Raw genomic sequence first — 26646 nt, forward strand, 5'->3', positions numbered from 1 at the left:
CTATTGCCGCAGAAGAAGAACTTCCATCAGGGTCTTTCTAAAAAGTGGTAGAAATATGTCACTACTACAGTTTAGCGAAATGTTTTCTTTTCTTTTTGAAAAACAAAAAAAAAAAAAAAAAATTGCTGCTGACTTTCTTTCAAGTGCAGAAAGTAGGTTCCTTCTGGGGAATTTTATGGGAACAAAGAATGTTTATTAAGTTATTTATAGTATATTAACTTCCAGGAGAGCAGAACATGGTACTATTCTCTACCTTGACTAGAATATCTATATCTATAGTATATAGATGGGTGATTCCGAAGCCAGGAATACCAACCACTACATAGCGACTCTAAATACCAGACCTTATTTCACCACACCCTGCAACCATCCTGAAATCTCAAGCACAGCCTCAAGAACCAATAATCCGATCCTTACAATATCCGCCGACCCTTGCAGATGCTGTTTTGGGTCCCAGCAGCAGGGTGGTTATTTACAACCCGGCAGTGCAGCCATTCACTGCCAGCATGAAGGCCTATTTTATTTCGCCTCCCCCGGTTCTCTCTTCCTCCTCCATCATTCTGTCTACTGTTCCACTTCCACTCGCACAACCCATGGCAAGATCTTAAGATGTCAACCCCACAACAGCCGCGCCTGTGGCGACTCCTCCTGGCCTGCATGGTCTGGTCGCTCCCTTGCTTCCAGGCCGCCGCGATCGAGCTCGATCTCCAGGATTCGCGTGAGTTGTCCTGGCGCGTTTGCACTTGAGCGTGTCGCAATGGGCTTGTTTACCGGCCCCTACTTACTAACCAACCACAGAGAACATCAAAACCGTCGCGAGCGATCTCGCCTGGGACCTGGTCAGCTTCTACACCGGCAACCGCACCGGCGATGTGCCCGGCAACCTGCCCGACCCGTACTACTGGTGGGAGGCGGGCGCGTTCTTCGGCACGCTGGTCAACTACTGGGCCTACACCGGCGACAGCACCTACAACGATCTGACCTCGCAAGCGATCCTGCACCAAGCCGGCCCCAACCGCGACTTCATGCCGGCGAACCAGACGCGCACCGAGGGCAACGACGACCAGGCATTCTGGGCCTTTACTGCGATGCGTGCGGCCGAGAATAACTTCCCCAACCCGCCCTCCGAACAGCCGTCGTGGCTGGCGCTGGTGCAGGCGGTCTTCAACGAGCAGGCGGCGCGATGGGACACCCAGAAATGCGGCGGCGGGCTGAAGTGGCAGATCTACACGTTCAACAGCGGCTATACCTACCGCAACGCCATCTCCAACGGCTGCTTCTTCAACATCGCCGCCCGTCTGGCTCGGTATACTGGCAACGATACGTACGCGGAGTGGGCGGACAAGGTGTGGGACTGGGCGTCGGCGGTGGGACTCATCGGACCCGAGTACCATGTGTTCGATGGGACGAGCGAGGAGAATAACTGTACCGACCTCAATCACATCGAGTGGACGTATAATAATGGGGTGTTTCTGCTGGGGGCGGCGCATATGTGGAACTATGTAGGGTCCCTCCGGGGGGTATCCATGCGGGATGTTGGACTGACTGGCGTGGCAGACAAACGGGGAGAACCATTGGAGCGAGCGCGTCAACGGTTTGCTCCGGTCGCAGAGCACCTTTCTGTCGACCCAGGAGGCATATAAGGACGTGCTGTACGAGGCGGCCTGCGAGCCCATCGCCTCCTGCCAGACCGACCAGTTCTCGTTCAAGGCCTACCTGGTGCGCTGGATGGCGGACACGGTCAAGCTGGCGCCGTTCACCCGCGATACGATCATGACCCGGCTGCGGGCGACGGCCAAGGCAGCAGCGGCGCAGTGCGTGGGGGGAAGTACAGGGACCTACTGCGGGATGCAATGGACGACGGGGAGGTATGACGGCACGACGGGGGTGGGCCAGCAGATGGCGGCGCTGGAAGCGGTGCAGGCGAACCTGGTCGAGGCGGTGGCCGGGCCTCTGACATTCAACACCGGCGGCTCCAGCCCGGGCGATGGGGCAGCCGGCACTGAGACATCGGACTCGTCGCGGGACCCGCGAGATCTGCGGCCCATCACGACGAAGGATCGGGTGGGCGCGGTGGTGGCGACGGTGGTGGCGACGTGTGGGATTCTGGGGGTGTCGGTATTTATGGTGTGGTAGTTGTGCTGGTTATCTGATGAGGGATGAGTTGATGAATCATGAATCAGGACTTTTGCTTGTTTGTCCCAGTTGAGCTTCTGAGCTTCGTGCCTCAGGCACCCAGGAACGTTCACCCAGAGTTATAGTAGTGTTTGTCTTGTTTGGCTGTCCGCCAGATAAGAGACCCCCCGCTAGTCCCAACCCGGCAGGAGATACGCTGGGTCGGTATCGCGGGCCAATCAAGCCCCGCCAAGATGCCGACACCAATGGGGGGCCCAGCAGCCTCAGGCCCGATGCGGATGGTATTATCTGCCAGCAGCCGAAAGACGGTCTGGTCTGGTCTGCTTATAAGTCTATAACCCGCCCGGCATTCAGCCAGTCGTTCACTCACTCAATCATTACCCTCATCATGGCCTCCCACCCCCCCCACCCCTTTGACCCCATCTCCCCCCCCGAAATTGTCCTGGCCACCAAGATCCTGGAGGCCGCCTTCCCCCGCGTGCCCCTGCGCTACAAGAAGATCGACGTGCAGGAGCCCCTGAAGCGCGAGGTCGTGCCCTACATCGAGGCCGAGCGACTGGGCCAGCCCCTGCCCGCGCGACCCTCCCGTCTGCTCCAGGTGCTGTTCCATCGCCAGGACACGGGGGCCTTCTTCAAGGCGCTGCTCAATGCGGGGACGAAATCCGTCATCTCCGCCAAGGAGCTGCCCAAGGAGATCCAGGTAGGACGACGGATCACGTGTGGCGCAGTGGCAGGTGCACCGGGCTGACGCTGATCCTGCAGGGCCCCGTCGACTCGGACGAATTGATCGAGATCGAGCAGCTGTGTCTCAGTCACCCGGCCGTGCAGGCGGAGGTGGCCAAGCTGCAGCTCCCCGCGGGGGTGACCGTCTGCAACGACCCGTGGATCTACGGCACGGATGACCCCGAGGAAACCCGCCGGTTGTTCCAGTGTTACATGTACATTGTCGCGACGGATCATCCCCAGAACAACCACTATTCCGTCCCGTGCAAGTTTTCGCCCGTGTTCAATGCTATCACCCGCGAGCTGGTCCGTATGGACTACCTGCCTAGTGGGGTTGATGCCACGACGACTGACACGCAGCCGTGGAAGCCGGTCAAAACTATCCAATACGCGCACGATCTGCTGGATGAGCCGCTCCGCACTGATCTCAAGCCGTATATCGTTCAGCAGCCCGAGGGGCCGTCGTTCAGGGTCCAGGATAATGTCGTTACTTGGCAGAAGTGGCGCTTCCATGTTGGTTCGAATAGCCGTGAGGGTCTGGTTATCTATAACCTGACTTATGATGGACGGAATGTGTTCTACCGACTGTCGGTGTCGGAGATGACGGTGCCGTATGGTGGTATGTCGTGTTCCTGTTTGATCTTCATGCCCGACACTGTCCATCCACTCCTCCCACCCCTCTACTCTTCACAATCTTCGTCTCATCCTGTCCATATCTACCATCTATTTCATTCTGTCCATACTGACCAGCAGACCCCCGCGCGCCCTTCCACCGCAAACAAGCCTTCGACGTGGGAGACGTCGGCTTCGGGATCACCGCCAACCAACTGGCGCTGGGCTGCGACTGTCTCGGACACATCAAGTACTTCGACGGCTACCGAACCGACTCAAAGGGCACGCCGGTGCTCCTCAAAAACATCATCTGCCTGCACGAGCAAGACAACGGCCTGCAGCACAAACACACCAACTACCGCAGCGGAGCCGCGACGGTCGTGCGCAACCGCCAGCTCGTGATCCAGATGATCTGCACCGTGGCCAACTACGAATACATCTTCGCGTTCATCTTCGACCAAGCCGCCAACATCGAGCTAGAGGTCCGCGCCACCGGCATCCTCTCGACGGTGCCCTTCGACAACGAGAAGCCCGGCACCACGGTGCCATGGGGCACGAACGTCGGACCGGGCGTGATGGCGCCCTACCACCAACACATGTTCTCGTTCCGGATGGACCCCGCGGTGGACGGCCACAAAAACACCGTCTACTACGAAGACAGCGTGCCCCTGCCCGACGACGACAACAACCCCTACCTGGTCGGCTACACGACCGAACAGACCGTCCTCCGTACCAGCGGCTCCGCAGACACCAGCATCCCGCGCCACCGCGTGTTCAAGATCCGCAACGACGCCTGCATCAATCCCATCACGTACAAGCCCGTCGCGTACAAGTTGCAGACCTCGCCGAGCCAGATGCTCCTCGCCAGTCCGAAATCGTACGGGGCGAAGCGCGCCGGCTTCGCGACCAAGCCCATCTGGGTGACTAAGTACCAAGACGATGAGTTATACGCCGGAGGCGAGTTCACCAACCAGAGCAAGCAGAGCGAGGGGCTGGACAAGTGGGTGCTGCGGAACGATGCAGTCGAGAATGAGGATCTGGTGCTGTGGCATAGTAAGTTATCCTTGTTGATTGCAGAATTCCGCTGACGGGATGAACAGCCTTCGGCCTGACGCATAACCCCCGCATTGAAGACTTCCCCGTCATGCCGGTCGAGCGCGTCAGCGTGATGTTGAAGCCGGATGGCTTCTTCACGAAGAACCCGGCACTGGATGTGCCGCCGTCGACGCAGGCGTTTAACAAGTCGACGCTGCATCCGGAGCAGCCGTGTTGTCCGGTGGGACGGGGGAAGCTGTGATGACGATAGACCGATAATGTAGACATGATTACGATAGATCTGCTGGAATGCAGTATTTTTAAGACTTATGATATGCAGGCTGCATCGGTACCTGCATTGAATCGGATATTTACTTTAGTGACAGTAGCCAGCCCCTGCAGTAGTCCGGTAGTCCGACCAGGGGTCAAGTACCCCGCCATTCTGCACATCAGTCCAGTAATCCAACCAGCAATCGGGACATCGGGGGATCAATCAACGGCGATTATCTACCATTCTCTTCCACGGCGACCTCCTCTGCTCTGCTCCCCGCCTGCAGAACCCCGAATCGCCGAACAGCCTGACTAAGCGGGGGTTCATAAAATCCACTTTTCATCTCCCGCTTTTCCGGCCGTCTGTCTTCTCCACGCACTTTCCTCAACATCTGCAGGTTCAGTCAGACTTGCTACGGAATATTACTATCAGCAACGCCCACGGACTCTAAATCGGTTGGTCTACTGTGACGCATCGACATCTACATCTACATTTACATCCCAAGTCTAAGTGCATCTGAGGACAATCGAATTCAACTGCATTTTTTGTCAATCCTACAGTCAAGATGTGCATGAAGGCTATTTGCTCGACTTGTAGTGAGTTTTCCCTTTATGTATCTTTGTATCCTTGACTTTCTATTTATCTATCTTCCATCCTCCATCCCATTCCCCTGCCTTCTCCGTTTTATCCCCCCCCCCCCCCGAAAAACACCCTAACAAAAAAAAAAAAAAACAGAAAAAACCTCCTGGTATGGCTGCGGCCTCCACATTCCCTCCGTGATGGACCGCATCCCGGACGCAGAGCGCTGCACGTGCGAGCCCAAGGTGGAGCGCGACGGGAAGGAGTATCCGCCCAAGGCGGCGGCTCCGGGGGGTGGTGACTAGCTGCTTGTGTGGTGGTGGTGGGGGGGTTGATTCTGGTATGGCTGGGTTGGTGAAGAGAAATGGGTTGGGTTGGGTTGGTGGATAGTGGATAGTGAATAGGGGGTTGGGGTTGGGGTTGGGGTTGGGGTTGGGGTCTTGTAGTATACTATAGTGTGGTGTAATATACTGCGCTGAATGAGCTATATCAACTACACACGATATTCCAAAGAATCTATCCATCTGACCGACCATCTATCTATCTGACAGGACAGTCCAAAGAATCTATCCATCTGACCGACTATAACAACAAAGAACTCAGATTCTGCTCCGGGTTCGAGTCCGGTAGATAAGTATAGTATAGTACTTACAAGAATTAAAAAAAAAAAAAAAAAAAACAACCAGAGCCCTAAAAACAAACTGTTTATATAGTAGTATAGTATTATTCCGCCGTCTTTCCTCCGCATTCGATTTATACAATATACTATCTCATATCTGTCTGCGTGTGTCGGACGGATGAATTCGGCCGTAGTCCCCCGCTGTGCTTTTGAGCCCTTTCCTTTTCTTTTCTTTAGTTAACTAACCAACCCTTTATTCTGGCAGTTTCTGCGATTTCCTGTGAGTCTATCAGTTAATGGTTCGGATATCAAGACATCTTTCATGCTCACGTCCTCCCAATTTGAATCAACTTGAGTATAGTAGTAGGTAGAAACCATATCTAGAAAACCAATATGGGATGAAATATACATCTGTTTGTTATCTATCTCTATCCATCTCGAGAGAATTAAGTACTTGTTCGTGCCCATCCAAGCCACCAAAAATATACTGAATAATTACATCCGTCGCAAGAAGATAAACCGACTATCCAAGGATCATATATATATCTCTCCCTCCTAGTAGAAGGGAAAAAGAAAGAACAAATAAAAGTGAAGGAAAAAAAAAAAAAACTATATACCCAACTACCCTCATCATCTATCGAATTAATCCAATTCATACCTCGGCGGCTCATGGACCTCAGATCCCATCATCTCATGGGGCATGCCGACACCCACGCCCATGCCCGGATCCGTCAGATTGCCGTGCGAGTTGAGCGTGGAATGCATATTCCCACTTGCACTACCGTTCGCATTCGCGTTCGCACTCTGACCCACGTTGGTGCTCTGGCTCAGATTCGGATGCGCATGTAACCCGTGCATCACACCGCCTGTCACGCCCATCGCAGCCAGATTCTGACCCTCCATATCTCCCCCCTGCACACTCGCGCCGTACCCGCCCTGCATGTTGCCCGCGTACACACCCGCTCCCTGCCCAGCCTGCCCAGCCTGTCCACCCTGTCCCATACCCAGTCCCTCGTACCCGGCTTGGGTTTTACTCTCCAGTTCGGTGGCGGCCTCTCCGCCCGCGATCTCGACGATGCCGCGGAACGGCTGCTTGCGGTCGTGGGTGGGGGAGGTCTGACGACTTCCGAGGAGGATGCCCTGTTTGCGTTTGCGGATGAGCAGGGCGAGGAAGACGGCGGCGGCGATGAGGATGGCGCCGCCGACGCCGAGGCCGACGCCCAGACCGATTTTCGCGCCGGAGGAGAGCCCGCTGTCTTTCTTGGAGGTGGCGGGCGTGGTGCTGTTGGTGGTGCTGTTTGAGGAGCCGGTGGTCGTGGCGCCGAGGACGTGCCATGTGCTGGCCCAGGAGTCTTCCCAGGAGGAGTTGGAGCCCGTGAGGCTGGTCTGGGAGACGGACATGGCGGTGACGTCGGTGGAGGTGGAGATGCCCGGGCCCGGGGCCTGCGCGAGGAACCAGGTGCCGGTGTTGTCGCCGTCGTGGTAGTTGACGGCGACGAAGGCGGCCTGGAGGAAGGCCCGGCCGAGGACGGGCGTGTCGTCGTAGAAGCACGGGAAGTAGGTGGTGTTGGCGTCGACGAGGGGCGCTTCGAGGGTGAGGGTGAGCAGCGAGAAGGGGATCTTGATGGTGATGTTCTGGTTGTCAACGTCGTCTTTGGTGAAGGTGAAGGAGAGGTAGGACGGGGAGGTGGTGATGTTCTCGTAGTCGGATGCGGTGGTGTCCCAGAGGTACAGGCCGAAGCTGGAGTTGAAGCTCACCGGCAGGGACGAGGTGATGGCGTCGCAGGTGTCTTCGGGGAGGTATAGGTAGGGTTTGGTGGGGTCGACGGTGACGGATTGCGTGGAGTAGCCCGTGAAGAGGCCGCTTTTGGAGGTGAAGGGGAAGGGCGACTCGCCTTCCGCGACGCCGAGCGCGATGTCCTTCAGCGTGATGGGCAGTTCGCCGCCCGTTGCGGACGCCAGGCTGACGGATTGCGCGCTGATCGGGGACAGGGCGCGCGAGCGATCGTACCCGCCGAGGATGAGGGAGCCCGGGATGGAGGGCGTGGCGGAGCCGATGTGCATGCCGTAGGAGTAGGAGGGGATGCCGGATTCGCCGCCGGAGGAGTAGAGGTAGGAGGCGAGCAGGTTGAGGGTGGTGTTGGAGGAGATCTCGTCGGAGGTGTAGGGCGCGCCCAGGGCGAGGTTGCCGACGGAGACGGGGTAGGACTTGCCGTTGGGGTAGGTCTCGTAGGTCTGGTAGATGGCCGTGAAGCTGACGTTGGGGACGAACTGGTCGTTGCCGACGGAGACCTCGTCGCCCAGGACGCCCTCGACGCTGCCGCCCTCGACGGCCCAGTAGGTGGTCTCCCAGCCGCTGACGTCGAGGACGAAGGCGGTGGTGGATTCCGAGGCGTTGTAGACGCCGGCCTGGGCGGCGTAGCAGGTGGCCGACAGCGAGGTGTTGGTGCACAGCGACGCCATCAGGATCGTGCTGGTGTAGCCGGTCGCGCCCGGGTACAGCGCGACGTGCTGTCCATTGCTGCCCACGGCGATGTCGACGGCCTGCCAGGGACCGTCAGGGCCGTAGGCCTGCGAGGACCAGTTCATGGCCAGCGGGCTGGAGGCATGGCTGGCGCGCAGAAAGAGCGACAGCAGGAAGAGAAGCGGGCGCGGCATCTTGGATCACATCGACGGATGCGCCGGCCGATCAACGAGGGGGAGGGGGGGATGATGTGGTGGTGGTGTGGTGGTGTGTTGCGGAGAAGAGAAGGGAAGAGAGAGAAGGAGAGAAAGGGCGAGCGAGCAGAGGCTGACGGTCAGCACCTCGCTCCCTGTCAGGGAGGGAACAGAATGTGCTGACATGCATCGTGAAGCTAGGAGACTACTAGGAGGAGGGGATGGTTTATGCGCCCTTGCCGGATGGAGGAGGCCTGGGGCCGATCGAGGGACCGGCAGCCAATGGCGGGGGGGCGTGCAGCTGATAGCAGCAGCAGCTCAGCCCTCGTCCCTCCAGTGAGATGCACAACAACCTTCGGCACGGCAGATATGGAGCCTCGCGGTGGATCCGGTTGGACGCCTAAAGTCTGACCACCTACGGAGTATCTATCTAGATAGAATCTAGATAGTCCGTCCATACTGCGGACTGGGGGTGGGATGCGGATTGTTGAGAATTACTCAGACAGTGGGGCCAAATGGGGATGAATTGCAACCAGCCTGCGAGACGGTCGACTTGGCGGACTCCGTCGATGGGAGATGAAGCGGGCGAACTCAGGATCGGGCGGGTTGGGTTGGGGGCCAGAAAGAGCCCATGTCATTCGGCCCCTCGTCTAAATCCAATCCAGCCCGCCCCGTCCAGACACACGGCAGAACAAACATTATAGAATTATTAGACCGACCATCCTCCACGATCAAGTTGAGAGTAATACATAACCGCATCCACACATATACAGAGTAGGGAGTCATAACATGGACTCGTCAGCGCACTCTTTCGCGCGACTCATAAAACAGCCAGCCAGCCAAGCAAGCAAGCACGCAAGCAAGCAGACCGACCGACCAACAAACAAACAAACAAACAAACAGACAGACAGACAAACAGACAGACAGAAACCAACGGGTATCGCCTCGCCTCGCCCCACCAACAAAACACACTAGACCGGGGCGGCGCACCCGAACGAGGTGGCGACCGTGCCGCCGGGCCCAAACACCTCAATCAGACTCTCGACGGCCGCCCACGAGCCCATGCCCGAGCACGCCAGTCCGCCCAGGAAGTACAGCGTGCAGAAGGTGTTCAGCGCCCAGTGCTTCTTGAACCCGCGCGACCAGCGCCGCCACCCGCCGTCGTGGCGCACCGTCACGCCCGTCGTCGGGTCGTAGCCCTCGCCCGGAAGCGCAGAGTCCAGCTGGCACCGGAAGCCCACGTACAGCACGCCCGGAAGCGTGTAGGTGAAGTTCAGGATCAGCAGCGCGCCCACCATGCTGGAGATACCGTTCAGGTTGGGCACTGCGCCCGCGATCACGAACGCGATCACCCAGTAGATCGGCCCCAGGGCGTACCACAGCATGCGCCCGCGGAAGGTCGAGATGTCGGGGAAGTGGAAGATCTCCATGAAGACCTGCTGGTAGACCGATTTCATGCCGATGTTGAAGTAGAGAACTGGGCGAGATTAGCGGACAAGGTACGATCTTTTTTTTTTTTTTTTTGGGAAGGCCACTCACTCGAGGCGATAATGCACGTTAAAAAGTACACGATATTCACCGCGGTCTGCAGCCCTTTAGGCTCAACGACGTTGTAGATGTTCGAGATGGAGTATTGGCCGTAGAAGCTGTAGACCTAGGGGAATGTTAGCGGGGCCACGCGCGGGATAGCAAGCCGGCCAACTTACAAAGGCACCGAAGAAGATGTACACCAGGCAGATGAACAGCTGGGCGCACAGCAGACCCTTCCAGAAATCCCAGGGGCGACGCATCTCCGCCAGGAAGGAGATGAACAGAATGGCACCACCGTACGAGTCTACTCAATTAGCCGGCGCTCTCACAATTCGGATGACGGATCACTCACAAACCATCTGGTCCACACCGGTGAACCGTCCCGCGAAGCCGGTGGCCTGCATCTGGTACTGGTTGGGGGGGATGCCGGCGAAGGTCTTCACCGGCTCCTTGACTTGGATCAGGGTCGACGAGATGACGGCTTCGTAGTCGATGCCGTAGTGTGCGCCCGCGGCCACCATGCTGTGTCGCGTTAACCTCGGTATCAGGGACAAAGGGGAGAGGGCACTCACATCATGATGAAGTCCACAATGTTCAGCCAGACGGCCGCGTTGGTCAGCCATCCGAGACGCTGCAGGGAGCGGATACTGCCCATGACCATGCCGATGACCATCATGATGACCATGCACACCACGAAGCAAATCTTGTTGTCGGCCAGCTGCGACAGCGTCTGGCCGTTACCAAGAATCAGCACGGAGACGGACAACAGCAGCTGCAGCGACTGCCCGACGTTGACGAAGTGGCGGGCCCAGGGGCCGTAGATGCGGAAGTAGGTGTCACCAAAGTTGACCAGGGGGTAACGCGTCGAGTCCAGCGCCAGGAACACCTGCCACAGGATCCAGCCACTGAAGCCCGCAAATGCACCGAAGACGATGAAGAGCGCCACACCGGGGCCGTAGCCGACACTGGCAAAGACGAAACTAAACGATCATCAGCATCGATCTGCAGTAGTACGGCCCGGGGGAGGGGGGAGACTTACGGTGCACTGGCCCAACCCAGCACATCGGTAGTGATCAGGTAGAAGATAGTACCCCAACTGGCAGTACGCAGGGCACGGGAGGCAGTTCGCCATTCCTCATCGGAGACGGCGACGGAGGAGTTCGAGGCGGAGGAGCTGACGAGGCCATTCTTGTTGTCGGCGGACTTCTCATCGATGGGGAGGCCCTGGGCGGCCTTCTCGGCCTCCTCACGCTCGCGCTTCTGCTGGTTCTCGACGTGCACACCCTTGGAGAAGCGGCCCTTGACGACTTTGCTTATGGTCAAGGGGCCACGCTCCTCGACGTACTGGCGGTTCTCCTCGTCCTCCAGCGCACGCTCGATCTTGGCCCAGTAGACGTATTCTTCGAAAGTGACGCTGGGGTCGAGACGGGCGTCGACGCCATCGCGGCGCGGGATCATGCGCAACTCGGGCTCGGGCTTCTCATCGTAGGGAGGCAGGTCCGTCATGACCCGAGGGGTCTCGGCGGGCTCGATCTCGGCCATGGTGAAAGTAACACGGGGATGAGAGGGAGAAAGATGGCTGAGAATGCAACGATCTCGAACCGGGGGGGGGATTATGGGATCGGCGTAGTTTAAAAGAGCGGCCCTAAGGCCCAGCAGCACGCGACGGGGGGGGGGGAGGGGGCAGCTGGCTACGCACAGTGAACACACCAGACTGGCTGGAGATAACGTCGCGATGGAGCAATGGTAACGAACGGGGCGAGATTGGTTGGGACAGCTCCGTGCGCGATGTTATCACCGGATGAAGGATGAACTGATCCAGTTCCAATTGCCGCGGCGCGTCCAGAAGTGCCATGGGCGCAATAATCACGAGAACAGGTCCGATTCGAAGGGCCAACGGTGCCGTCACTCCACCGGGGGAGCGTAGCCCGGTACCTGAGGCGGTGATTGGTGCGAGGACAGGTTTCTGGAGCATCTATCGAAGCCAGAAAGGGGTGGCGTTGGGTTAGCTGGAGGAGCTAGTCAGTAGTCAGAGAAGCCTGCAAGTCCGAGCAGGATGAGGATGGATGGATGGATGGATGGTGGCACTCCCACTAGTTGCGCCGCCCAAACTTTTGCCGCACGATAACACCGACCAGGGCCAACGGCTCGCCACGCTGGACTCCACCGTCGGCTGTCTGTCTGGTACTTACTGTCCAAGTATCTACTAGATATCTACACTGTCTGCGGCTGGACTCGGGTGATGCGGCGCTGACATTATCTATGTCGTGTGTCTGTCTATCTGTCTATCTGTCTGTCTGTCTGTCTGTCTGTCTGTATAATGCTGACTGCAGGAAGGGGTGATTACCTGCAGCACGTTATCATGAGTCACGTAACAAATATCTGCCCGGTCATTCGATCCACGGGTTCGACTCGGGCACATCCAGCAGCCAGGCGACAAGATTTGAAGAAGCAGACGAGGGCGATAGGGGACCAGTGGAACCGCACGAGTATATTTCCGGCGGAGAACCGAGACATGGGAGGGCCGTTCCCAACTGTGCCGCCGCTGGCATTTCCCGGACCAATTTCCCTTACCCAACCAGTGAGCCCGGGGGCTTGCTGATTGGGGTGTCCACTTCAAGCAGGATCGCTTAGTAGTCGCTCGTAGATAGATAGAATCTAGATAGAGACTGTCTTGGTTAGTGTCTACGCCGTACCTTGAGACATGAGCACTCGTGCTCCGGTCGGGATTCGCGCTAGGGCTCGCTTGAGGGCATGGGAATTGGCAAATTGGCAGCCAAGTGGGCAGGCCGTGGCCCCGAGCCCCGTTCGCTCCAGGCTTGGCCCATTGCTTGTTTCCCAAGCACGAAGCTTGGCCTCGTCGAAAAATCTAGGGTCTGTTCAGTCCGGAGTCGACCGTCAGGCGTTAGCACAGTTCACGGTCGGCCACTCCGGAAGGCACGGTGGCAACATCCCAGCCAGGCAGGCAGACAGACAGACAGACAGACAGACCGAACAACATGCCTCTCTCCTTGCAATAGTAGTAGTAAGTAGTTATCCATCGTGGGGATCAAACTTCGGCCTAGAGCATGTGAGGTGACGGAGAAGGTGCGACAGCCGATTGGCCCTGACGGCGGGTGGCTGGTACACGGCGTGTGCAGAGGGGGGAGTCCGGGGTCCGGAGAATTTGTATGATTTAGTACGACTTTATATTCCTTGTGTATCTATCTAGATAGATACTGAGGATGGGAGGAAAGAATAATTAATGGCTTTAGCAGAACCTACAGTCGGCATAGATACTAGATATCTATCTAGCAGTGCTATTCCGTGTCTAGGAAGCGAGACCATCCCGCAAGGGCAGCAGCCTATCACGCCGCGCCGTCCAGCCCGACCGGTCAGGCAAGCCCGGCGGAGGAGCGGGTCGTTTTGATTGCTCTTGATTCACTTCGGCCGTGGCCGACAAGGATCAGGATGTCCGTCTCCGTCCTCCGATACGCCCGTCGCATTGCCTGGGCTAATTTCCTTTCCTAATGGATGGATACCACCATGGCTGCATGCCTTCCTTCCTTCCTTCCCTCCTTCCTTCCGCACAGGATCGAGCTGAGCTGACAAGAACTATCTAGTGCTTGGACCTTGGGGTGGGCGACCGAAGCGGTTAGCCGCCTATTATCAACGCGGTCGGATGATTCACTAAAGTACTTACAGAGGTTCAGGTCCCCTCTCCCTCTCCAGCATCTCACGCGGAAGACATATGATCTTGCTTTGGTACTCTGATAGCCTCAATGTTTCCCCTCTAGGCAACCCGATCTCTCTACTCGGTCCTCTGTATTTGCTATCCATAAGAGGTGAAAAATGTGGTCGCCAGAAATCGGCAATCTGGGGTTGGAAAAAACTCGTCCTCGGATGCGGGTGACTAATCTGGATCACACTAACTAACTTAACTAACCCGGTTTGTCGCGTCGAGTCGAATCCTTCCCCATCTCCATTCGCTTCATTTCGAGTGGCGGAACTCAGATCATCCAGAAACAGGAGGGTATCTAGAACATGCTCTCAGGACATACAACAGTGTACGGAGTAGTCAGTATGCTTACCATAGTACCCCGTGGTTACTCCGTACCTTCCAGAAAGACATGTGGGAGGCTGAGAACCACCCCTCCCACGTTCCGTGGTGGTGGTCTGGTTGTTCTTTTTGTTCTTTGTTCTTTGTTCCTTGTTCTGTGGGTGTTGTCGGCAGTCGGCAGATCCCGCCTGGGCACTTCAGTCTGGACCTGGACCGCGTACTTTGTATTTTCTGGATGGGGCGGGCTGTAATCTAAACGGCAACAGTACGGAGTAGTCTAGTACTACTACTGCTAAGGTAGTGAGTGGATCCTAAACTATCCCCCACAACTGAAATTACACAGTACCCATTCTGGTGCAACTCAAAGCCAACTCAACAGCTCACAGATCAGACATCACGTTTCCGTCATCCCCGTATCATGTTTCACGGTGGCTAATATCTTCTTTCATCGTCTCTGGAACTGGTATGACGCACCTGCCCAACAAAAACACATCATGAAGTAAGGTACTTTGGACAAAGTGTATCACAAGACTGGTGTGGCACAGTGGGGTGGGTACACAGCGTCATTGTGACTGTGTGACAGATAGCTGAAGGCGAATTCTTTCGACATCGAGGCTGTTTACGGCCAGTATCTACAAAGTACGGTGTGTTCTATTATTAATAATACTATCTTCATCATCCCACTAGTCCGCCACCCTTGAGGCGCGGGGGAAATGAACTTCCCCGGCTTGGCTCCACCAGAAGGTCATGGGTGGTGATGATCTCCGATTTCAAAGGTGAAGGATTAGATAGTGATATCATGGGTCTGGAGGTGAGTGGTCTGTACTTTGTAGAGCTTGGAATGTTGAGTGAACTAGTAGTGTTCATATTCATTGTATACTGTGTAGAGTGTGTACTTAACATGTCAGCTTAAGAAACTGCTTGTACACACACGGGTAACATATATATATCTTTAAATCAGATATCTGCATCCGAGACTAGAAACCACAAGCTCACCAAGCTCACCTGCGTACCCACTGCAGAATTAAGACAGGAGCTATAGTGTACGAGAGGGAGCCACCCAGTCAGCACTTTACTCCTCGACACACATTAGTGTTGGGGTTGGACCAGGTTGGCAGACAGGCAGGCAGGCAGGCAGGCAGCAGCTGTTTGTAAACTTTCTTCCGCATTACCCCGCAAGAGTGCATCGTGCGGGCCGGTCTGTCTTACCCACCTGTGGGACCTTGAAGCGTTAAGTAATAGGTGTTGGTTTCTGATAAGCCTGATAGATGGCGGCATACATATGGCATGAAAATCGGGAGACTCGGGGTTGGTGTGCGGTGTGTTGTGTTTACATACTCTGTTCTTCTGGGTAGATGTATATGTAGCGTAGAATGGTTTACTTTGGGATTGGGTAATTCATAGTTGAGGATGAAGATGTGTAAAGGGTAGATTGTAGATAGATAGAGGTAAGTAATTCTAACCACCCGCTAGTTTTGGAGAAGACCATGATGGTAGAGAAATGGGATAGGGCTTGCAGTTTTGATACTACTTGCTGTCCAATATACTGTCAAGTTCTAGTCAAACCGACTAGAACAGAAATCAAGTATTAATGTCCACACAACTCCAAATATACATTACGGTCTTGGAGGAGACCTGCAAAGGGAAGGCATCTCTCATAGTATCATCCACATATGACGATATACGCACATTTAAATCATATAATCCACACAAACACTTTTTTCTGGTAGATGTCATATCTCAACAAACCCCTGCAACGCCCGCAACGCCCGCCCAAGAACAGCACTTGGCTCCCCCGACTCCGGCACATCAAACACACACTCCCCAATCTCCAGATCAAACGCATGATCCGCCCCAGTCACGGGGAAATAATCCACCTGGACATCTGCCTTCGCCAACAAGCTCACCAACCTCTCACTCTCCTGACAGCTCACCTCCTGATCATCCACCCCATGCACCACCACCGTCCTTGGGAAAGCCTGCTGCTCAAACGTCCCAAAGTCCAACGGAAACAGCTTTCTTACCTGTCCCTCCGCCGCCCCCTCCACCCCCCCATCCAGCAACTTCCCCGCAAACCCAGGCACGCCCGTCAAATATTCCAAAAACAGCCCCTTCTGCAACACAGCCCACACCCAGGCGACCCGCTTCCGCGTAAGTACCTCCGCCTCCGACTTGGGGAAATCCTCCCCGTCGCTGATCGTCTCGCTCGCGAGACTGGTCGCGATCTCGCCCATGACTCGCTCTTCAGCGTCTGCGTCGAGGCTGGAGCCGGGTAATGCGAAGCCGCGCGCCCATGTCTCTGTCCCAGGGTCGACCATGGGATAAAGGAGGAAGAGAGCAGCTGGCTTTGCGATCGTGCTGGGATTGTGACTGCCACCGTCACTATCACTCTGATTGTGGCTGTGGCTGTAAGATGCGGCGCAGAAATGCAGCGCGGTGGTCAGCGTACACCATCCCCCTGCGCTCGCGCCTCCAATAATAATGCGGTTTGTGTCGGTGCAGCTCTCCGGGTGTAGTTCCTTCAGGGAGTGCGCGACCCATTCGTAGGCGGATGTGGTGTCTTCGAGGGTCGCGAGACCGGTGGATTCGGGTAGGACGCGGTAGTCGGCTGAGACGAGGGACCATTGTTGGGTGTTGGCGAAGGCGAGGAGCCAGCTGGGGATGGCTTTGCGGCTGCCTGTTATCTAGTCGGGTGTTGGTGTTAGTGGTTGGTGTTTGGGAAGAGGGGAATGGGAGCGGGGGACGAACGAGGTAGCCGCCGTGGAACCAGAGAATGACAGGCTTGGGGGTCTGGGGGGTGACATTGGGCGTGTAGACGTCTAGATGGAGGTTGAGGTTGAGGTCGGGATGGGATTTGTAAATGTGAGTGTGTGGTCCGGTCGCCATTGTTGTGGTGTGGTGTGATGGGTGGATGAGTATCAGAGCGGAGTGAAGGGGTCGATGAGGGGTTACATACTATCTGGTCGTGCTTATCAGGGTTGATGGCGGAACCCTGAGAACTTAACTAACTAAATCCTAGTACTCTGGATACTAGTCATTATTGATGAGAAGTTGAAGTAGTTCGGATCCTTCAATCCTTTAATAATCCTGTGACTCACTTTGCTCACACCGCATGTAGCCGAAGTATAAAGATAAGTTGGTCATTGCTGAAGGACAATATAGAAATGCCTTGGTATTTTTCTGCTTCGTTGAGAGATCTCCCTGTCTTTTCCTGCCTGCTTTTTAGGATGAAGAATGTATAAAAAAAAGGGAAGATGGTGACCGATGAACGTGAGTGGCCACCTAAGTGCTAATTCCACTGGACTATTTATAGTTGTTAAGACAGGAAGTTACCCAATGCAAGGTTGGATAGTTTTCTACATGGTTATATTGATCTTACCTCGGTGGCAAGAAATCGGACAAGTCTGGAACAACCATACCGTCCACGAATTGTTGACATGATTCCGCCAGTTCTGTACGAGAAAGGACTTTCATGCAAATTCGCGCCAACTTTCTTGAAAGCAGTCTATTCATAATAGAAGCTGGATGTAAAAGACCCAGCAAGGGCTTTTCATCTTGCGAAGCAATTTGCCTTCAATTGCCAAGACCTGAATCGGAATTTCGATTGTTTCTTTAAGACTCCCGCAAACTTTATCCAAAGAATAAATAGCCATATTTTGGGCATCATCAACAAGAAGTCCTTGATGGTCTAACGGTCATGATTTCCGCTTGTCAATCCTGAACAGGAACAAGCGCGGGAGACCTGGGTTCGACTCCCAGTCAGGGAGATTTCATTTTTGATCTATCATATTTTTGATCGGGTCGGTCCCGCGGGAGCTCTGTCTGTGGAGCCGTGGAATAGTCGCCTTTTTTGTGCCTGACGAAAATGATTATGAGATTAAACAATTCTCCCAGTTGACCAGGAAAGTGTTGATGAATTCCGACGATCGACTGTCCGCTTTCAGCTGGTGACTCGGCATGTTTTGTGTGCAGTGGGACGAAAGAAGAGCTGTTATGACTGACCTCGCAGAAAACGTGTAGCCCCCTGACAAGATGACCCTCTGATTCACCCTTGTTCGCAGACTCAGCGCTGATATAAATCCTGGACCGAAACTATCGAAAGTACTTCGCAGGAATGCACACGCCTATGGGTAGCAGTCTCCGTCGATGGAAAGTTTGTTGAAGAGCCATTGGTAGACCTGTGTCCTGGCACACGATTCAAAGCGGGCCTCGCGCCCGAATAGGCATTCATCTGCGCAAGATTGGCGGCAATCGACCGTGCTGACCAGTATACGGATCCCATCTGCTCGTATGTTCACCACCCAGATGTGTCCCCTGTAGCCATCGGCCGTAGAGGCCAAGGCAGCATCATTCCATTTGGGGATATGACCGTAGCACCATGAAATGATGGAGCCTCTAGTACATTTCTGCTCCTGGGCGATAACTTTAAAGGCCTGCGTTTCCGTCGTCTTCGCGCTCACTAGTAGAGGTAGTCATTAGGCATCAGGGAAGGTGACTTTTTATTCCATGATACAGCCGTTGAGGGACTTCCGCTCAGTTTTCCCTCCACATCTGCCACGTACAGGGTGATGGAGTTCTGCGCATGCATATTATCTTCGACGTCAGACAGCATGTTATAATAGTAGTTCGTTAAATACTACTTCTACCCGTCAGGCACACCTTGTGTTATTAGCATATCTCGTAGCAGCAAGACTGATTAAGATCTTACTTAGATTCTGTATGTACCGGAATACGTATGCACCACAAGCCACTTGCGTAGAGCCCTGTTTCAACCCCCCATGTCTAGTATCTAGCTTTCCCTCACCAAAACCTGCTTCATGTTGTCGACGCACAAACATCGGCTCTAGGTCCCCGATTCGAGCTGGACTGTTCAAATCGGATGCGCGTGTAGGACTGGACACTGCCCTCGATATTACCTCTCAATTGTCTGACATCCGTTACTCATATAGATGCTCTTTGCGTGATTGGTCTTGTCATTTGTTTCGTGTGGGCGACTTGCTATCCTAGCTAGATGGAAAGGAGGTCAGTTTCTAGCATGCAGATGGAGGAAAGAAAGGAGTACACGTAGATCTCGCTACCGCTTCACAAGACAAACAAGTCATAGGCTCGATGAGCATTGATAATGCTCAAGAATTTGTTAAGTACAGCAGCAAGGGAAAGGAGGCAGTGCTTGTCGAGGCGAAGAGGTGGCGCTCCTGACGAGACCCCCCGGTATCACGTGCTGCAACGCGTGCTTCAGTGCATTCCCTCCCCACCCCTCGACTCCCTCCTCTGTCTTCTCTCGTCCTTGACGAACCTTTCCACAGAGATATCAAGCCACTTGCAGCCGGTTTCTTTGATGCCAGGAACCAACACCCGCCTGAGTCTTGTCCCATGATGCTTGTTATTCAAAACACATTCCCATCGTCACTAGAAGCTGACAGGTTTTCTCACGAATTCCAGTTGAACCAGGATGATTTTCATCAGCTTGCCCCTCCACTTCGAAAACCAGACAGCTGTCGGCCAAGACATCGAGATATCCAGCAAATCCCGTCCCGAGGAGACCGTATCTCCGAGGAATGCCGAGGAAATCCCCGATCACCGGAATGTTCTAGGCACTGAGGCAGTCTGTCAAGGGAGGGCGACGACGGACAAACACCACACGGTGGCAGTTTTCAAACCCCGAAACCCGGGAGACATGCCACGCGTGTTAACAAGCAGCCTGTGGTGTCGCGTACATCCCGCAAGCAGCATAACTACCAGGCGGGCCCGAAGCTATTCTTATCCAGGGCACGAATAAGCTTGCGGGGCCCCCACGGCAATCGATCTCACAAACAGCCGGTTTCGGTCTCCTCCGCCCTACCTTTTTCCCAAACAGGGAATTCATCTACATCGTGAATCAAGTGTGATCCTGTCAGCCACACCAACTGGGACTAGCCTCGGCGATGATTGGACTTTCTTGATTGCGCAGTGTCGCGTGGGGCGGTCCCTAAAACAATCCCGGGGGGCCAAACAGCACTGAATAAATCGAGGCATCAACCCACCCCTAATCGCTAAGCCGCAGCAACACAAAGCTTCAGTTCAATCGAGAATGATTGTCACCCTTCTCACTACGATTGCCAGCCTGGCGGCTATCGGCCATGCCACGCCCCAGAAACGCGCGACAGACGCTTCGGCGTATGCCTCCAACTCGGCCGGCACCTACAAACTCACCTCCATCACAGCCCCGGTTCAAGGAAGTGGCAGCCCTGGGTCTGAGTCGACCTGGAAGCTCACCATTGACGATACCTCGTCGGGCCATAAGCAGACAATCACCGGCTTCGGAGCTGCCGTCACCGACGCGACCGTCACATCTTTCAACACGCTCTCAGACGCGACGCTTCAGCAGCTCCTCAACGAACTGATGACCAGCGATGGCGCCCAATTTTCCCTCATGCGCCACACAATCGGCGCCTCCGATCTGTCAGGTGACCCAGTCTACACCTACGACGACAACGGGAACGAGGCCGACCCGACCCTCTCTGGGTTCAACCTCGGGGATCGCGGCACCGCAATGGCCGAGATGCTCGCCACGATGAAGTCACTACAGCCAGACCTCACCGTGCTCGGATCCTCATGGAGCCCCCCCGGCTGGATGAAGCTCAACGGTGTGATCGACGGAAACACCACCGACAACAACCTCAACGACGGCTACCTCACCAGCGGCGGCACGGGAAGCACGGGCTACTCCAGCGCATTCGCCCAGTACTTTGTCAAGTACATCCAGGCGTATGAGGCCCTCGGCGCGACCGTCGACGCAATCACCATCCAGAACGAGCCGCTGAACAGCCAGTCCGGGTACCCGACTATGTACGTCTTCGACTACGAATCCGCACAGTTGATTCAGGACTACGTCGGCCCTGCTCTCGCGGACGCAGGCCTGTCTACAAAGATCTGGGCCTACGACCATAACACAGGTACCCAACCCCAAATCAACCCAACCCAACCCATCAGACCTTACCCTTCACCCCACAACCAGCAACCGGCGACTAACCCTCCACCCCAGACGTCCCCAGCTACCCCCAAACGGTCCTAAGCACCGCAAGCGAATACGTCTCCACAGTAGCCTGGCACTGCTACGCCACCGACGTCGACTGGAGAGTCCTCAGCGACTTCCAGAGCGCCAACCCATCCGCAACGCAATACATGACAGAATGCTGGACGCCCGCATCAGGGACATGGCACCAAGCAGCCGACTTCACCATGGGGCCACTACAAAACTACGCGTCAGGGGCAATCGCATGGACCCTAGGCACCGACACCTCGGACGGGCCACACCTATCCAGCGGGGGCTGCGATACCTGCCAAGGTCTAGTCACCGTCACCGACACCGACGAGGGATACACCCTCAACACAGCATACTACATGATGGCGCAGTTCAGCAAGTTCATGCCCCCCGGCGCGATCGTGTTGAACGGAACAGGCAGCTATACGTATTCCGGGGGCGGGGGGCTGCAGTCTGTTGCGTCGGTGAATCCGGATGGCACGCGCACGGTCGTCATTGAGAATTTGTTTGGGAATGAGGTCTACGTTCAGGTTGAGATGGGGAGTGGGGAGGTCTGGAGTGGCAGTGTCCCCGAGGAGTCGGTGACGACGTGGGTTTTGCCGGCTTCTGCGTAGGTGGGGGAGTTAGATGGATCGAGAGTTTCTTTTTGGTGTGGGCGATGGAGGGGTGGGGTGGTATGGGGGTTAGCGAGGGGTTGGATGGAGTTGGATGGGGTCTTGCTTGGGGCCGGTTTTTCGGTGGTTTGCAGCGAGGTCGAATCATCTATAATAGGATAGCGTTGTTGTCAGTTTGGTATTCGATAATGTATGGATAAGGCAACTCCTAATTTTCAAGAGTTACATAATGGCCCACTGAATCTATAAAGTACGTAAGATGATAGCTTAACAGAAGTGAAGAATCAAACTACAACATGATAATCTCTCTATCCTGGTAAAATAAAAATGCTAGACTTTTGCACGGTGCCACAAAGCACCCCAAACACGATGCACTAAAACTCACCCACCCAGACAACCATAAACCAAAGAACCCCGTAGGAACAGTTTTACATACGCAACACCCCCAAATACCCCCTCACTCCCTCAAATACCCCATACTGGGTCCATTCCACTTATGTCTTCCCCTAACGACCCAATCGCCACAGGCAAAAAGCATGACGAACCCCAACACGGGGCCGGCATAGTTCATATTCTCGCCGGTGACGGGCAGCGCGGACGGAAACGGCAAGAAGATGGAAAAGTACGTGGCAAAGAGAATGGCAGTCAGGTTGATGGGCAGTCCCCACTGACCGAGGGAATACGATCCCTGGGGGATATCGGCGGGGGCGGTGAAGCGCTTCAGCACGAGGAGAACCAGGGGGATCAGGTAAGAGATGTACAAGCCCAGGGTGCTGAGGGAGAGGATGGCGTTGAAGGCGTCGCTGGATCCGATCTGGATGAAGGAGAGGGCGATGACCAGGGTGGTGACCAGGAAAAGGGCGCGGATGGGGATCTTGTAGTACGGGTCGACCTTGACGAAGAAATCGGAGAAGGGCAGGCCGTTGTCGCGGGCGAAGGCCCAAGTCAGACGGGTGACGGAGGCAAGGCAGTTGAAGAAGGCGATCCAGGCCGGGAGGATTCCCATGGTCATGAGCACGTAGGTGGCTGCTTTGGAGCCGGTGGCTTGGTAGGCGATTTCGATGATCGGGTATCCCGTGGGGCTTTCTAGGGCTTCGGCGTAGTTCCCCATGCAATAGAGGATGGCGATGACGTACCCGAAGGCCATGAGGAAGTTCATCAGCGTGCCCCATACCATGGAGCGGGGGACCGTGACTTTGGGATTGTTGACTTCCTCGGACATGTGGATGACCCCATCGACTCCTAGTATGACCAGGGTTAATATGGCTGTTTGGTATGGGGGGGGGGGTCGGGGGTTCGAGGAGCTTTGAGCACCTACCGCTGAAAGGGGTGATGACGCCCAGTAGCCCGACGGAATAGACGACTCCAGGGTTCTGCCACCCGCTGAGGCCGCTGACAAAAGTATCCCAGACGAAGGCGTTGGAATTGCGAGGGGCGAGAATGACAAACGTTGCGATGGTCACAGGCAAGAAGATGACGTGCATGACACCCGCGGCGACTTCGATGACGGCAAGGACACGGCGCGCGAAGATGTTGATGATAATTGGGAGGATTAGCACAGCCCACATGAGCAGTGTGCCTTGCCACCGCTTGGCCTCGTATTCAGGGTGGCTCAGGACGGCCATGCCTTCTATCTCGGTACCGATGAAGTAAGGCGCTATACAGGCAAGCGCCGCCCAGGAGAAGACCTATGTCTGTTAGCAGATGGAAATCCCGGCAGAGAAAGAACTTCATACGGTCACCCATCCTGCACTGACTGGTTAGCAATAGCAAATGGAAATTCGTTTCACTTGAACACCACCCTTACCTTGAAAAAAGCTGAGGAATCGACGGTACCGCGGGGCAAGCATGTAGGTCCAGTGGTATTGTGCCCCAGCGGTGGGATGTCTGGATAGAGTTGTACCGGTCAACGAGGAGAAAAGATGGTGAATGAAAGAGTCCTCACATCGAGGCAAGCTCCGCCAGTGACGCTGCGATCGCCAAATTGCCCAGTGCACTGACAATAATGCCATACACAATTACCGCTGGACCTCCATTGTACAGACCGGCCGCAAGACTCCCACCAGCAGTCTCCCAAGACGCAAGGAGCGTGACCGAGAACGCTAACGTTGAGAAGAAGTTCAGATACCTCTATCGAGCTTGAAGTCAGCGAATGAAATGGACGACGATGGGAGGCAGCAGATTCTATCATACATCCAGCTTCTGCCGTTGCCGGTATTCCACACTGCTGTTCTCGGGGCCACGCAGATCCCCTCCTGCAGCTGCTGAGTGAACAGCCCCTCCGCTCTTCAGCTCGATCTGGACGTCGGCCATTGTGAAGCATTCAAGTCCTGGTCTTGCTGAGAAGCTCGGCTCAGTGATGGGGAGTTGGATCCAAAAGGAGGGAGGACGCACCAACGTGTCCAGTGGGTGGAGTGAAAAAGCAGGGGTTGCAGAGGGAAGAAATTAGCTGGCAGGAAAAGGAGAGAGGCTCGACGAAGTGGCAAAACAGGCAATGAAGGGGCTTCCATGGGTGTCAAATAATTCTTCCGGCCTTTCGTCCGTAGGCGGGCGGCTAGACTCGCATGCCCGGCGCTGCAACGGTGCATACGACGATGGGGGAGCTATAGTATGGAGTGGGCTCGAGATTAACTCTCCGGGATCTTTCCCGGCGGGAGTCTCCGCTACGGCTGCGGGCGCTGGCGGGCCTTGGCTGGCCCTAGCTGGGTTTAGCTGGGTTTAGCTGGCCCTAGCTGACCCTAGCTGGCTCTAGCTACACAGTAGCATCATGTCCGGCCGCTGGACACGCAAGCAACCGGCAAGGATCATGAGCCTACTCACCCCACCAACAGCAATCTCCCCGTAGATAGTGCGTCCCGGGGTTCTTTGTCTGTTTCTCAACAAGGCAAGTCTTCCGCGACCGAAACATCCCTGCGCGCCTAACAGGAGAGGGGAAGGATATTGCGCGTAGGCTGCCAACCATGCCCTTGCTGGAACCAAGAGAGCCTCCAAAGGCTCGAAGGAGATAGGGAGATGAGCTGAGTGAGGTTTGAAAATCTCTGGGAGGAAAAAAAAAAAAAAAAAAAAAAAAAAAAGCACTGTGGACCGCTGGTTTCTCCTCGCGGTTATTGTCGTGATGTGACTTTCACCACGGACAGGCAGGCAACGAACATCCATAGTTTTCTGATCATCTACGGGAAGCGCGACCAGGATCAAGCGACCCTGGTCTGGCGTAAAATGACTGGGAGGCATCCCCTGTCTCTTAAATATCTCATCTCGGTGCGTTTTCTTTTCCCCATTCCCACGTCCTCTGCCCTTCTACCAGTGTGACTGACAATGGCGGGTTCACAAGCCCCCTTCGAGATTCTGTCGGAAGACAATCGGGGGCCGCTGGTCACTCTCGTGTCAGCGGCCTTTCTAATCACGGCGATCATCTTTGTGGCCGCCAAAATAGCGTCCGTGGTATATTTCAAACATCGCCGAACATCGGTCAGCATACCCATCTGGGTGGCTCTGGTGAGTGGCCTGCAAGCTCAGGGGATGTGATCCGCAAAGCTGACCCGGACTATACAGCCTTTGCTCATTGCGGAGGTTGTGGTTATGCAAAAGGCTGTCGATAACGGACTAGGCCGGCATTTGAATGCCCTCACGGACACAGCGATTCGGATATCAAGCGAGGTGAGTCAGAACGTACAACGTTCCTCTTTCTTAAAGCTCGCTAAGCTCACTCGTCTCGTACGATCTAGTACACCTATACCGCACAACTTATCGAGGTCGTCGTACTCTCGCTTTCCAAAATATCGACCGCTCTTCTGGTGTGGAAACTGACCCCCCATCACGGCATCCGTCGCGCGTGCACCATCACCATCAGCCTGACAGCAGCCTGGGCCGTTTTCGCTCTGTTTGGAGTTGCCTTCCAATGCGAAATCCCCGAGCCGTGGATTTACAGCCCGTCTCGTTGTACTGGCCAAGTACGCATCACATACCAATCTCTCTGCTTACCAGCATCTGATCTCATTCCAGGGCGCTATCCTGTATCCGATCATCGTCACCCACATCCTCATCGAGATACTTATTATTGCAATCCCGTTCTTCATGCTGCATGAGGTACAATTAAAATGGACGGCCAAAGTAAAGATTCTCTGCTCGTTTTCGGCACGGGGCCTGTACGTCATTTTGCTCCCGCATCTTGCCCCCTTCCCACGTCCCCCGGAATTGCCAGTGACAGCTTGATTGTAACCAGCGTGGTTATCATGGGAGCTTGCCAACTAGCCCTCCTCCCATCTGTCTTACACTCAACGGATCCTTCATGTATGTCGCCTGCCCTCCTTCTGCCACACCTACTCCAGCTCAGCTCTAACATGGCTCGCGAGTCGCGAGCAGGGGATATCGTCAGCTTTCTATCTTTCGGACAAGCCATGGTCTGCACCTCGGTCATAACCGCCTGCATGCCAACCCTGTATCACATATTCGCGGGCCTGCACTCCGGGCTAATCACGACCCAGCTGCCGGAGGAGCTCGAGCTTAAGCACGCGAACGGGAGTGCCTATCGAAGCCAGCTCACGAATAGCGGTCGCAGGGGCGGAGCGAGATACTTGTATGCGACTGGATCAGGGATCTTCGGCTCTGGCACCAACGGCACCAAGGGCGAGGTGGTTCGGAAAACGAGCGTCAGTGAAAGTACGGAGAGCACGCGGCAGTTGACTCGGGAGTTAAACCGCGATGGGGTCTTGAAAACGGTTGATATTACAGTCCAGGTGGAGGATATGTACTCTTCTGGTCGATAGGTCCCAACCCCTTTACTCTTCTGGGCTTGGATTATCATTG

The 26646-nt window shown here is 55.3% G+C and overlaps 9 protein-coding genes and 1 non-coding gene across 10 annotated transcripts; 6 read left to right on the forward strand and 4 right to left on the reverse strand.

The window, feature by feature from the left end:
- Positions 1-609: 609 nt before the first annotated feature.
- On the forward strand, positions 610-2136 carry BO70DRAFT_288062 (glycoside hydrolase family 76 protein; the record flags this gene model as incomplete). Its single annotated transcript, XM_025539270.1, has 3 exons — positions 610-718; positions 799-1502; positions 1558-2136. The coding sequence occupies 3 exons, from the start codon at positions 610-612 to the stop codon at positions 2134-2136; spliced, it is 1392 nt and encodes a 463-aa protein (XP_025400977.1).
- Positions 2137-2524: 388 nt separating this feature from the next.
- On the forward strand, positions 2525-4846 carry BO70DRAFT_333159 (copper amine oxidase; the record flags this gene model as incomplete). Its single annotated transcript, XM_025540958.1, has 4 exons — positions 2525-2836; positions 2899-3478; positions 3613-4524; positions 4572-4846. 4 exons carry the CDS (start codon positions 2525-2527, stop codon positions 4766-4768), a joined length of 2001 nt encoding a protein of 666 aa, XP_025400978.1. The 3' UTR covers positions 4769-4846.
- A 315-nt stretch (positions 4847-5161) lies between these two features.
- BO70DRAFT_333163 (uncharacterized protein) lies at positions 5162-5661 on the forward strand (the record flags this gene model as incomplete). Its single annotated transcript, XM_025540959.1, has 2 exons — positions 5162-5373; positions 5513-5661. Exons 1-2 carry the CDS (start codon positions 5343-5345, stop codon positions 5659-5661), a joined length of 180 nt encoding a protein of 59 aa, XP_025400979.1. The 5' UTR covers positions 5162-5342.
- A 1379-nt stretch (positions 5662-7040) lies between these two features.
- BO70DRAFT_264871 (uncharacterized protein) lies at positions 7041-8618 on the reverse strand (the record flags this gene model as incomplete). Its single annotated transcript, XM_025538942.1, has 1 exon — positions 7041-8618. A coding segment is annotated over one exon (1578 nt), but the record flags the coding sequence as incomplete, so codon positions are not given.
- Positions 8619-9604: 986 nt separating this feature from the next.
- BO70DRAFT_288394 (uncharacterized protein) lies at positions 9605-11621 on the reverse strand (the record flags this gene model as incomplete). Its single annotated transcript, XM_025539277.1, has 6 exons — positions 9605-10110; positions 10173-10287; positions 10340-10467; positions 10516-10685; positions 10736-11143; positions 11203-11621. The coding sequence occupies 6 exons, from the start codon at positions 11619-11621 to the stop codon at positions 9605-9607; spliced, it is 1746 nt and encodes a 581-aa protein (XP_025400981.1).
- A 4265-nt stretch (positions 11622-15886) lies between these two features.
- On the reverse strand, positions 15887-17147 carry BO70DRAFT_333168 (alpha/beta hydrolase). Its single transcript, XM_025540960.1, has 2 exons — positions 16951-17147; positions 15887-16886 (listed from the first exon to the last, which is right to left on the reverse strand). Exons 1-2 carry the CDS (start codon positions 17086-17088, stop codon positions 15936-15938), a joined length of 1089 nt encoding a protein of 362 aa, XP_025400982.1. The 5' UTR covers positions 17089-17147; the 3' UTR covers positions 15887-15935.
- A 732-nt stretch (positions 17148-17879) lies between these two features.
- On the forward strand, positions 17880-17969 carry BO70DRAFT_t107. Its single transcript has one exon. It is a non-coding gene; the product is annotated as a tRNA-Asp (tRNA).
- Positions 17970-20222: 2253 nt separating this feature from the next.
- On the forward strand, positions 20223-21840 carry BO70DRAFT_333171 (glycoside hydrolase family 30 protein; the record flags this gene model as incomplete). Its single annotated transcript, XM_025540961.1, has 2 exons — positions 20223-21137; positions 21227-21840. Exons 1-2 carry the CDS (start codon positions 20273-20275, stop codon positions 21838-21840), a joined length of 1479 nt encoding a protein of 492 aa, XP_025400983.1. The 5' UTR covers positions 20223-20272.
- Positions 21841-22297: 457 nt separating this feature from the next.
- On the reverse strand, positions 22298-24153 carry BO70DRAFT_394768 (putative GABA permease; the record flags this gene model as incomplete). Its single annotated transcript, XM_025546489.1, has 6 exons — positions 22298-23082; positions 23159-23528; positions 23577-23587; positions 23648-23727; positions 23786-23970; positions 24034-24153. The coding sequence occupies 6 exons, from the start codon at positions 24151-24153 to the stop codon at positions 22298-22300; spliced, it is 1551 nt and encodes a 516-aa protein (XP_025400984.1).
- A 1002-nt stretch (positions 24154-25155) lies between these two features.
- On the forward strand, positions 25156-26606 carry BO70DRAFT_288405 (uncharacterized protein; the record flags this gene model as incomplete). The annotated part of the gene is made up of 6 exons (XM_025539278.1): positions 25156-25335; positions 25411-25497; positions 25566-25790; positions 25843-25985; positions 26063-26130; positions 26236-26606. The coding sequence occupies 6 exons, from the start codon at positions 25156-25158 to the stop codon at positions 26604-26606; spliced, it is 1074 nt and encodes a 357-aa protein (XP_025400985.1).
- Between the last annotated feature and the right edge of the window lie 40 nt (positions 26607-26646).

This window comes from Aspergillus heteromorphus, assembly GCF_003184545.1.
Source record: "Aspergillus heteromorphus CBS 117.55 chromosome Unknown BO70scaffold_7, whole genome shotgun sequence".
Taxonomy (NCBI): Eukaryota; Fungi; Ascomycota; class Eurotiomycetes; order Eurotiales; family Aspergillaceae; genus Aspergillus; species Aspergillus heteromorphus.

Bases quoted from the DNA above. Each gene is read 5' to 3' on its own strand.
- BO70DRAFT_333168 (XM_025540960.1), bottom strand. From the start codon at position 17,088: ATGGCGACCGGACCACACACTCACATTTACAAATCCCATCCCGACCTC. The intron at 16,887-16,950 runs GTTCGTCCCCCG...ACACCCGACTAG, and splicing joins GGTTCCACGGCGGCTACCTC to ATAACAGGCAGCCGCAAAGC.